At 38.2% G+C, this 12,450-nt stretch overlaps 1 protein-coding gene across 1 annotated transcript; it reads right to left on the bottom strand.

Annotated features, from left to right (window-relative positions):
* Positions 1-729: 729 nt before the first annotated feature.
* Positions 730-10,924, bottom strand: LOC139120931 (amiloride-sensitive sodium channel subunit gamma-like). The gene is made up of 11 exons (XM_070685520.1): positions 10,253-10,924; positions 9,536-9,723; positions 8,767-8,870; positions 5,012-5,175; positions 4,568-4,687; positions 3,792-3,918; positions 3,178-3,253; positions 2,612-2,669; positions 2,099-2,181; positions 1,216-1,291; positions 730-1,051 (listed from the first exon to the last, which is right to left on the bottom strand). The coding sequence occupies exons 1-11, from the start codon at positions 10,796-10,798 to the stop codon at positions 863-865; spliced, it is 1,731 nt and encodes a 576-aa protein (XP_070541621.1). The 5' UTR covers positions 10,799-10,924; the 3' UTR covers positions 730-862.
* Between the last annotated feature and the right edge of the window lie 1,526 nt (positions 10,925-12,450).

The raw sequence follows: 12,450 nt of genomic DNA, 5'->3' as shown, positions 1-12,450 counted from the left end.
CTTATTTTGATATTATTTTAATATTTACATCGCTCACATGGTATGTGTCAATTGTATAGCATTGATATTTCTTTGTCTGCATATATATACTTTTGGTGATGTAATTGCCGTTACAGTTTATTACAGCTGACACAGACGTTGCTCCGCCATCGAAAGTTTAGACTCCTAGAAGTAATGAATGTTCTACATAATTACACAACATCAGAAAACATCACTTTTAAGGACACAATCCATCCGTTATTTAGAGAAATGTACGCATGACATCAACCCGTTTGCTAACCGGTATTTCCAAGCGTGTTCTGTACTGAACTTGGTAGCTTTTAATTGTCCATGGTTCAGAGTTCCTAAACAAAACACAGTGACTCTGGTTGGGAGATATGGTGTCACTGAGACACCATGTGCTGGTTATACTGATTCAAACTACAGGCAAAGCCGATACCAGAATCAGGGACAGTAGCTTATAACTTTTGAACGCTATGTTCATTGTCTTTTCTGTACAAGATCTCTTGAAAGTATGAACGAAAAAGTAGTCGTCTTGCCAATGCTGCGTTTATAAAAAATATGCAATGTTGTTTTTGCCAAATGAATCCTATACATAGTCTCGAATTCAGCTGTCAAGAAGATTATTGTTTGTTACACACATACAGGCTGGTTGACTAGTTGAAGACTATCGACTAGGGGTTCTTATATGATTTTGGTTTTAGAACAAGAATAAACTCTTTAAGACAGAGCGCATATACCAGAAAACACGATAAACTTTACGACAAATGGAGCCTTAATAATACCTTGTGTATATTCCAATGCACAGTGTCTACAAATGAGAGTTTTGTACAGAAATTAAGCCAAGAGAAACGTATGCCCTCTACAGGACACACTTGAACGGTTTGACTGGGGTTGATGGGCGACCTCTACGGTTCATCTTGGTCGTGACTTTCGAACAGCATATGGATATAGCAACGCCGATAAAATGGACGATTTCAAAGAGAGTGATGATGGAAACACCAATCCAGAGGCCGAGTTGACCACCAATGTCGCTGACTAAATCGGTTCTCTGGAAGAAAGCAAAGATTTAAGCCCTGAATTCTGGATTTCCTTTGACTTCCGAGCATATTGTTAGTCTCTCCATTGACGCCAGTCCACTGCAACGGTCAGCCAGAACAGTGATTTCTGTAATTACCTGATATAGCAAATTATTTGATATGATTTATTACCTACCCCATATGATGGATACTCTCTAATGTATTCATAATTCAGTTCCTCGAAGTAAATCTCCAACTTCAGCACGTTGTCCCTACAACAAAAAAGTAACAGGCCAAGTTTTTCACTAACTGATTCGGTGGGACCTAAAGAGCGGAATTGGATGTGACAACTTTCGATAAACAGACTTTTCCGACGTGACTACCGTATTCGGTATGTCAACAATAAAGGATTGCGTATGATATTATGAGAAGTCGTATCCTAATACAAAGCGTACAGTTGTTGTTGTTGTTGTTGTTGTTGTTGTTGTTGTACACAGTACAACACAGTATAGTACAATACAGTGCGCTGCAGTGCGCTGCAGTGCAGGAGAGCCCAGCATAGTCCAGTCCAGTCCAGTCCAGTCCAGTCCATTACATTACATTAGAGTAGAGTAGAGTAGAGTACAGTGAGTGTTGTACAATAAAGAAAAGTAAAGTAAAGTACACATTTCAATGCTATCATCTTATGATCCAACAATTCTCATCAGGTGACCTCACGTCAAGGTATACACCTTTTTAATGTACTGTGATGAGAGTTCCCTGAATTGTCGTTCAAGTATGGACAAGATAGAGGCGATACCCATGGATGCAATGCAGGCTATCACCACTTTCATTGACAACATAAACAAGAACTGATGCATATGCGAGAGCCAGAGAGCAAGTGTTTCAGAGTAGTGCACGTATTTGACCGAGTGGCTCCTGACTCCAGGGTTAAAAGTGCTATGTAGGGTCGCTAATAAGTATAAATGTTCCCAGCAACCATTGTCAGACTATTATGTATACCACTCCTGACATTTTAAATAAAGCGTTCATGATTTTTTGAGTGAAAAGGCCAACATATTATGAACGCTGATCTGTACCTGGTCCAGCCCAACTTTGTAGCTCTCCTCATCTGCTTCTTCATTTCTGTGTTAGCCTCCGCCATCTTTGCAAAAAGGGTGGCCTATTAGGAAAAACAACAGCAGCAGCCATCATTTGACTGTCAGAAAATTCTTATCAGAGATTATTGGACAAAATACAAACACGTAAACCTCTCTCTCTCTCTCTCTCTCTCTCTCTCTCTCTCTCTCTCTCTCTCTCTCTCTCTCTAATTCATTATATATATCCCGGTTACATAGAGCGTTACGTTTCATCGTCTCATACAAATATTTTTTTCATCTACGTGGAATCAACTAATTCAAATACCTATTGATTTCTACAGCTTGCACCTGATGAGTACTCTTTGCAAAGTTTTCCTCTCGCGTTACATTGAGCGTCAGATATGGGTCAGGGTACAAACCATTTGTTATCAATGACAGTAGCAAACATGAAAGATTTTAATAGGTATTGATCAGTGTCAGTGTTGTGAAATGGATGAGATTGGATGAAATCACCTGATACTTATCTGCCGGCCACATCATTGAACTCACAGACGGTATGTACATTTTCTCCCTGAAAAACGATAATGGTATTTTTCCATCAATTGCCAAAGATGAAAGAGGAATCGTGCCTGTGCCAGTCCGCTATCTTATCACATTATCAGTGTTACCTAGACAATGTATGTTTCGACAACGGATGTTAACATGCCGCATATTCCTTAAAGAGATACCTGCATTATTTGTATTCTAAAGTAAAATATTCGCAATACTATTTACTGTATTTAAAGCGAAAGATTTCCTCCATTTTCGGAAAAATAGACTAAAGTAAGAATAACTATGGGTGCATTTGACCTTTTGATGACAATGTTTATCAAACTTTCGCCATGGCTGAGCGTTTTCAAAAAATAATCTGTGCTTTCCTAACCGCAAGGTCTTTCTGGACTGTTTGGCAAACATATAGTGGCCTACTGTATTCATTAGTGTTAGCCATGCATCCCGCAAACCGTTTATTTCAACATTGGCCGTCCAAGTGAAATGTCGTACTTCACTGCAAAACTGTAAAGACAATATATTTGTCAAACCTGCAAGCCTTGGGACAGTCGCAAGGCAGTTCATCGTCGTCATACAAAGATTCCACTTCATCTACGCAACTCATATCTAAATTAAGAATGAAATTGTGCGATCAAAATAAGATCTTCGTATGTATGTATGTATGTATGTATGTATGTATGTATGTATGTATGTATGTATGTATGTATGTATGTATGTATGTATGTATGTATGTATGTATGTATGTATGTATGTATGTAAGTAAGGATGGATGGATGGATGGATGGATGGATGGATGGATGTATCTTTGTATCCTTGTATGTGTGTGTATGTGTGTATGTGTGCGTATGTATGCAACTATGTCTCTATGTATGTATGTATCTATGTATATATCTATGTATCTATCATGAATTTTATGGTCAATATGAAAAGGCGTCTGATAAATGACGTAATAAGAGTTTCAACGTTATAAGCTCTTGTTTTGAAGGAACACTTTCAGTTCTAGAGATTAAAACATCACTTCCTTTTTCATTTACTGTTTTATACCCAATTGTGTACATTTTCCTGGTGATATCACACTAGCCTAGAAGACGATGCTGTATGAGAAAACTCCTTGAAAAGTAGTACCAAGGCTGATATTTCTGACCTTTTTCGTCACTGACAATATCGCACGCGTCATAACGGCCTTCTGCAGACACAGGTATCGGGTAATTTGAATCAAAGCAGCCGCATTCTTCGATGACCTCGTATTGATAGCAGTTCCTTCCACACACCTAGAATTGATAAAAACAAATAACAATTATTCCTTGATAAATTAGACCCATACCAATTCCAAGTTTAGTTTCATTTTTGCGACATTTTCAGTGATTCAAGTTTATGTGCTCTTTCCACATTAGAATATATAAGGGGAGAAAGCCACACTGACGATATTGTTTTGCGTTTAAACTTCAGCAAGTTTTGTTCGTCTACATAAATCAAGAATCCGCAAATTTCAAGCTCGTATCTCTTGAGTGTGCACTGAGATTGTAAGAAGTGAAAACCAAATTCGAAATAAAGTCATCCAGTATTATATAAGGTATCTAGGGAAACTATCAAAAGATCAATATTGTTAGCAGTGAAAAGGACCCACCACATATAACAAGATATTACAATCAAAGGATTGAGTTGGTCCGGATAACTGGTCAGTATGAACATGATTGAGTTTTGAATTCATCGTTGAAGTCTCAGGCACAACTTCGAGAATTAAACAGTTAAATCCATAGATGAGCCCTTTATGTTGCATCTTTATAAACATTGTCGAAACACGCAATGCGATTGGCGCTCGATCTTCCATAATGAAGTTGTATTTTGTCCTATACCGGTTCGCCAAAGCTTGCACATTATCCTAATTATTTTATCAACTCTCAATCATGTCATACTCACCTGGACACTATAGCCGACGTCAAATCTGGACATGAAGATGTTATTGTCAATTTCTTCTTGAGACAGGTTTTCCATGTCTTTACAGTCGCCATAGGGGGCGGACTTGCGTAGGAGCTCCATCTGCACCACAGGTAAAACAAGATGTTTCAACGTAAGCAAAATGCATCAATCGGTATTGTATGGCTTAACACGAATTGAATGTTTCTGCGCTTATATGATGGATCTTGTAGAAGATACTTTATCATGTTAAATTCTGATTTCATTTTTATCAGTTTGATTTTTCTTTGACCATGACATTGTTTCAAGGAAATTTGTAATGCTTTACTGCTGTACTCTGTCAGAACGAAGAATTGGACACAAGGAGACATGTCTGGTGTTCTTATACTTCGGTCTTTTGGTTTGGTATTCACTGTTCGATATTGAAAGAAGTCCCGGAGGACCCACCTGTCTGACGCCTACTGACGCTGCCTGTCCCGGGGCGACGGAAAAACCTTCGTCTTCTGGAAATGGCATTTCGTCCTGGTGATGTAACAAGACTCTGACACCAGCAGCCTCGGTTGTTCCTATCATATATTCAATCTGTTCGATGTAGAGCTCTAAACTCAAGCCTGGAACAATAGGATTAACAAAGAAATGGAGAAACTTGATCCATATCAAATGTTGCTCACTTCCTTTTTTAATCAAATCAACGGATATCGAGTCTATGTCTATCGTGTTCTTAGACACTGAGTAGATTACGTTACCACACGACAAGGATTTAACATCATGGATTTTTGCAAGATATTATCGGTGAAGACAGCTTTCTCAAAGGATTTTTAGTGTCACTGTTATTAAAGATGCGGCTATTACGTCATAAATCTGACTGAACTCTGGGACATTTTGAGAACACCGTTCACATATGATATATGAGCCTCAGGTTGACAACCGAAGGCTTGAATTCTAGAATTCTATAGCATTTCTGGAGTGTTTCTCTCATATTGTGAAGAGTCAAGCTTTATCGTCTGTCATCGGAAATAGGCACGCAGGCTTTTAAAATAAATAGATATACCAATAAATAATAGTAAATTCACCATTATATTGATTTAATTTATTCTCATGAACAAATATACCTATTTACTTTTTATTCATTACTTATTTTTAAAAGCAAAGCACAAATGCACATTCTCTTAATGTGACAATTTGCAAAAGATAAAAAAGGCTTTTTGAATGTGATGCAGTGAATGACGTCATTTATCTGAGTCAAGGTTTTACAGTAAAGATTTAGAGTGTTTTAATTGCTTGCTCCTTTACATTATTTCTTTTAAAAATGATTATTGTTACATTGATTGACTTGGCACCGGCAATTTTGATCAAACGCCAAATGACTCGAGAAAAGTAAGTTATTTCCTTCAAACTTTTTCTCAGTAAGCTGACACAGACAACGTAGGGTGTTCTCAGACACTGTCATGAAATACTTGTTAAACATTCATGACGCCAAGAAAACAAGAAGCACAAGAAGCAAGCTACTAAGATTACTTAAAATCGATGACAAAAATTTCTGGAGCAAGTTAAACCTCGATTTCATAAACATGGTAAAAGAAATTCGATGTAGAACATGTGTTCGAATTCTCAAGATGCTGAGATCGATATCGAAAAACTAAAAGGACAGACTGTTGTGTTTGGGCACTCAGGCACTCACAACGGCAAATAACGTTTCTAACGAAGTTACTAATCTGTTTTCTCCACAAACTATTTGGAGAATGAACCCGCTTTTCTTACCATGTTTTAATTTCTGTAGCGATAGCAAAACGAAACCACAGCAGATAAACAAAACGAAAATGGTGTCAAGGGATACGGAAGCGTTCGCCGGAATACAGCATCGCTTGACCAGCGGCTTGCAGTACCGGGAAACGCGAGCATACTGAACGGTGATCGATGAGGCATATCGATGATTCCGTAAAATGGCATAGGCACTCCTCTGTCAAAAGTTAATCCTTCAGGTTTTTAAAGCCCTATTATCGTTTTGCATTTTTTAAAAAGATGGTTTGAAATCAAAAGCAACGTATGTAAAAATGCTCATCGCATTGTGACCTCAGAAGATATTTCAAACATTGGCGACGAACACCCAACCTATATTTCAATAACTAAATGATTTAGAGTTTCAACTCAAATTACGGCCGCCGCAAATACACGCGTAATCGACCAAAATACCTATCCGAGGATTGAAATATCGACATTCTCAACGACGACATGGCTTGATAATGGGATTCAAAAACATCTTTCCGAAGATTGGATGGTATATCTTCAGTAAGTACAGTGCAAACAAGATACCGCTTTAGGGGCTTAAGGTAGTATGCGCCTCGAAAGTGAAAGACTTAAACTTTTGCTTAAACTTTCCTAAAGGAACCTTTCGTTTACTCTCTTTCAAAACCAAGAATAAAAATCGCGGGTCACCGTCCAAAATTTTGTACTGGAGAAACAAATTACCCAAGATTTACCGACATTTGAAATTCAAATGGCCGCCATCCCTGTGTTAACTCTATATGATTTTCGATTTTCGAAAAACTAAGACGGTTATTTTTTTCTTACAGCAAGAGCTTTAAAATGAACCCCCAGAAGTGGTAGATCAGAAAAGAATTGTAGAAATTTGAGAGTCCGAATATCTGTCCCCGAGACGCATTCTACCTTAAGGTAGTATGCACTGTAACTCCACAAATGTAATAATCTCCATAAATGTAATATCACCCATAAATGTAACAAAAATCAACCATAAATGTAATAAAAAGACCAACCACAATTGTAATAAATGGTAACCATAAATGTAATAAAAATATCACCCATAAATGTAATACTTGTCAACCATAAATGTAATGAATCTATTTTGTCGTTGCAATTGAGGAATTAACCCTTAAATATTTATCTTTGTAATAAGGTAAGCAACTCCACACATTATTAATATCTTAATTGTTTTGCGTTTAGTGTGTTTTGTATATTTGAAAGTGTATTTTCCGTTTCCCTATTTTGTGTACAGAACTGATCGGCCATGGCGAGACACAGCTGTAATCTGAACGTCAGTGCAGACTCTACTCCAGAGTGGAGGAGACTGTATAACACTGAGATCATTTAACGCCGTTTTTTTTCGAAATTTGCCGTCAGTCGCCTCAAATTCATCTTCAGTGGATAAATTGTGTGGAATAATCGATAGATTTTCTGTATTCCTATGTTGTCCCACTTGATGTTTGTTCCTTCACTGAGGATGTTAGGATGTCTAATTTTGTTCTACTGTGTTCAAGGTAGTGTTCGTATTGTTTTTACTAGATTTAAATATGGATACATGTTCTCGTCAACATGTTTTGTGTCGTAAGTTTCTGTTATAAAGTTGTATATTTCTCTGTTATTTGTTCTGAGTGATCTGTCATAAACTTTTTGTGGTATCACTGGTTGACGAGTTATTTTGAAGCTTCCTTATTATGTTATTATCAGTGTCTAGAACTGCTGTTCCGCTTCCAATATCTAACGCTTTGATCGGTACCTCGCCGTTTTCTGATATTGTTCTCAATGTACTCGATTCTGTGCTTCTGAAAGGAAACCTAGTTTCAGGAAAGTATGCAATAACATTACACTAGTCTTAATAAAGTTATTATTTACTTTGGGCAATGACAAAGAAATGTCACATATGCAAGTTCAAGGTTTGTTACATTTATGGTTGAGTTTTATTACATTTATGGTTAATTTGTTCATTACATTTGTGGTTGCGGGTTGTTACATTGATGGTTGACTGTTTTGTTACATTGGTGGTTGATTTTATTACAATTGTGGTTGATATTACATTTGTGGAGATTATTACATTTGTGGAGGTTACATGCACCTCGAAAGTGAAAAACTAAAACTTTTGCTCAAACTTTCCTTTAAGGAATCTTTCAACCATTCTCTTTCAAAATCAAGGGTAAAAATCTAGGGTCACCGTGCAAATTTTGGTACTAGAAAAACAAATAACCCGATATTTGAAATTGAAAATGGCCGCAATGCCTGTGTTAACTCTAAAGAGGAAAATAAAATGTTTTGAATTTCGAAAAACTAAGCCAGTAAAAAGTTTTTTTACACCAAGAGCTTTAAAATGAACCCCCATAAGTGGTATATCAGAAAAGAATTGAAAAAGTTTGGGTGTCCGCGTGTCTGTCCCCGAGGCGCTTTGTACCTTAAAGTTAAACCACTCTTACCGTACATCGGTCCAGGTTTATTGATAGTCAGAGCTTCACCATTCCGCCCTGAGTTGAAAGTGAAGCAGTTTCCGTACTTGTAATTGTAGAACTGTGTAAAATTACTGAAAAATAATATGATGGACAGATACATTTCGTATTGTAGCATTCGCGGAGAGAAGCTGTGATGTTCTCAATCTTTTATAACATTACATTTAAAATTATTCTTCTCATAAGGAAGTACTTTCCTTGCCTTAGAATGCCTTTTCAGATTCGAATTCTGGGTTCTATTAATGTTAATAACAAACAACAAATCATCGCTTGGCTGATCTCTCCTTGAAAGGGACGCGTTCATATACATCCATTACTTCCAATTTCCAATATGACTACAAGGCACGTACATCATAATTCCATGATTACGATTACTTCTCTCTCTAACAGAGTGATGTATGTTTTGACAAGCTGTACCATACATCATGTTTTAAAACAACCAAGGCTAGCTTTTGTTCCCGTACACAGACCTCAGGCTAAGCTTTGAAAGATCGCGGCCGACGGAAAATTCTTTAGAAAGACATTAGTGCAATCATAATGGTAATAATTTGCGGTGTCTTCTTCATTTGCATTTGAGCAAGCGCTGTGAATACGCATCCATGCTTCCATGATCCATCCCAGCACGCATCTGTGCGCATGTGCCGAACGATAATAGCATAGGTTCAATAGTGAATGTGCGATTATTGTTACAAACACAGATCGCACGAAAAGAGAGGAATAGTTAAAATAGTATTCATACTCTGGTGAGCATTGGTAACCCCTCCATACACAATCAAGTAGCATCGTCGACAGTTGGTGACCCATCGTCATCTTGGTTTGCGTGCTCTGATTGGCCATTAACACGCTCAAACTGTTCGCCTTGGAGAACCCATTGGAAGGTTTCCGATAGAAATCGCCACCGACGCGGTCATCCCAAGACATTATTGGCTGAAATATAAATAAAGTAGTTGTCTCTTGTGGGCATGTCTCTGAGTGGGATATACAACGACAAGAAACGTCATGTAAACGTCAGGTGGCGCATCTCCATGTACTCTTTGTACGTCCGATTGTTTTGCACGTTTTTGATAACACTTTTATTGTTACTCCAGTCTAATGTAATCTTCGCAGTGTCTGACATTGTTATATCCAATGTTGTAAGAAGTCAAACGTGCGATCGCGAAGACCTTGATATCTGGGATTATCAGACTCAATTCTACATTTGTAAGGCAGGGAGGCAAGGGTCCCCGTTCTCCAGTTCAATTGCACGTAAAAGATATAAAACAAGATACTAACAACGACAGTAACAAGTATTGCTTTCGATGATATCGTTGGATTGATTTTAGTTCAAATGAAGAAGGGAGCGTAAAAAATCCCTATTCCAGCGATATGTTTATTTGTTTGGTAAAATGAGGCAACGTAATAAACAAAGTCACTTAGGATTAATTGATGAGATAACTTCCTACTAGGGATTACTTACCTCGCTTGAATTCTCGGTCGTTGTTGGTTGTGCCAAGGTGGTTTCGACGTCTGTCGTCCTCGAAAACTTGAGTTTGCCGACAGGAGTGGTATTTGAGCCTCCTTCTGTGATGAGCGGCTTACCTGAGTCCGTCACCTCTTCCACCTCCACCTTCACCGATGGCGAAAATGACGGGTCGAACTGGGAACGGAGTCTGTAATCAGAAGCGGCTCTCAACTCGGACATCCGTACAGGGTTGGCGTTGCAGACGGTCACTGCCGGGAAGAACAGTTTCTTGTCGAACTCCATGGTCAGGCTGACTGCGACGGGATATGAAAAGTAAGTCTGAAGCAGTCCAACGGTTTGGATGAGCAACATTATTACCGCTACGAAGAACAGGAGAGCCCAGGACAGCTTCCCCACCGCACTGACTGACCGTTGAATGTTTGGCAGACCATGCGAGGAGGAGTTTTTCAAGAGCTCGTCAAAGATAACACTCAGCGTATTTTTCGCCGTTTCGTGTTCACAAATTTTCTTGCCGTCCCATGCGAACTCGGATGAAGACATCTTTCATGTTTTGCCAGAATATCGCCAACAAAATATGTAATGTCGACAAAGCGGCTTTCCAGATAAATATATCTGTTTTAGTGTACACGGAAACGACGTGAAGACAGAACTGGTTCGTGAAAATATATTTGAAATAGTTTATGAACGGCATCCATTTCAATTCTTGTTGGTTTATCCCCTCATTTGAATATGTCAATAAAAACTTCCAGTGAAAAATATTTCTTGAGATGTTTGTTGTAAAAATCGATGTAATAATAACTTATCCTTCCTCAAGTCAGAGGTATAATTATGCAATTGAGTTTAAAATCGATGACGCAATTGTGAATATGGTAATGAACGAGAAGCACTTCACCGTGTTTCTGTGTACACGGGATATTTCACAATGAATTCAATGTAGACTCAACGGATTGCAATGTTTTAACCCATGCACATGACAAACACCGCCATTATATGGTTTATTTTAGAAACTTCATACCATGCCTGGTTTTATAACGATCAGTCATATCGCATTTGTCGAGTCTAGGGTAACTATCACTATCGAAACACATACGCGATACGCGCACGCTTAGCGAACGTTAGTTCGAAGAGATATGAACAACTCATAACAAGATGAAATGCAAGCTCGAGACCATGTTACACGGTAATAGGAACATTTCTGAAATGAATTTATGGCCAATATCATGAATTTGCTACTAATCATATATCCATAGCCTTACATCAATTAATTATGACACATCATAGCTATACAGGGAATGTACATGTGAAAGGTTATGAATTTTGTCAATAAATTATTTCAATGATATCACAGCTCTTTTTTTACAATGACAATTGACTTTAACGGGTAACACGATATGGCGGGGAGAAACAACTTTGACAGTAAATGTTACATCCTCATAGCAACACCTGAAGGCTTCGCGAAGACAATGAGTTCATATAGAATGTTTTAATATAATGTATTAACCCACAGACCCTCTATAGAGGGACTGTAATTAATAGATAGAGGGACTGTGATTAACGCTAGCGAAACTGCGCGCCAAGGGCCCAACCCCCCCGACTCCGGGAGACCCCGTCCACTGTGCGACCGAAGGCGCTACAATAGAATACGTATTTTGGTCGGAAAGGTTCACTAATATACTCTATGGGACATAAAGATATGATTGAAAAAAATGAGCATGCTTTGAGGTGCGAAGCGTCCGTAAAAATTTCATTTATCATTCGAATGCGGCATCGAACGATGTAGGCCCTAAGCTTAGTTGATGAAGTGTATCTCCTTGCGTGTTTTTAAGTTTAAGGTAGAACGAGCCTCGGGGATAGATAGTCGGACACTAATTTCTACGACTTTTCTTTGATATAATACCACTTTCTTTGATCTACCACTTGCATTTTAAAGCTCTTGAAGAAAGAAAAACTTCCACCGGCTTAGGTTTTAGAAAATCCAAATTTGATGTCCTCCCTCATAAAGTTAACATAGGAATGGCGGCCATTTTTAATTTCATTATCGTTGGGTAATTTATTTCGCTAGTTCCAAACTTTGCACGGTGACCCCCGATTTTTATTGTTGTTTTGGTAAGAGAATGGTTGAAAGTTTTATTCAGGAAGGTTTGAGCAAAAGTTTAAGTTTTTAACTTTCGAGGCGCATACTACCGAAAGTC

Source organism: Ptychodera flava, chromosome 21 (genome assembly GCF_041260155.1).
Source record: "Ptychodera flava strain L36383 chromosome 21, AS_Pfla_20210202, whole genome shotgun sequence".
Taxonomy (NCBI): Eukaryota; Metazoa; Hemichordata; class Enteropneusta; family Ptychoderidae; genus Ptychodera; species Ptychodera flava.
Note: the sequence above shows the minus strand (reverse complement) of the source record. Positions and strands in the feature narration are given on the sequence as shown.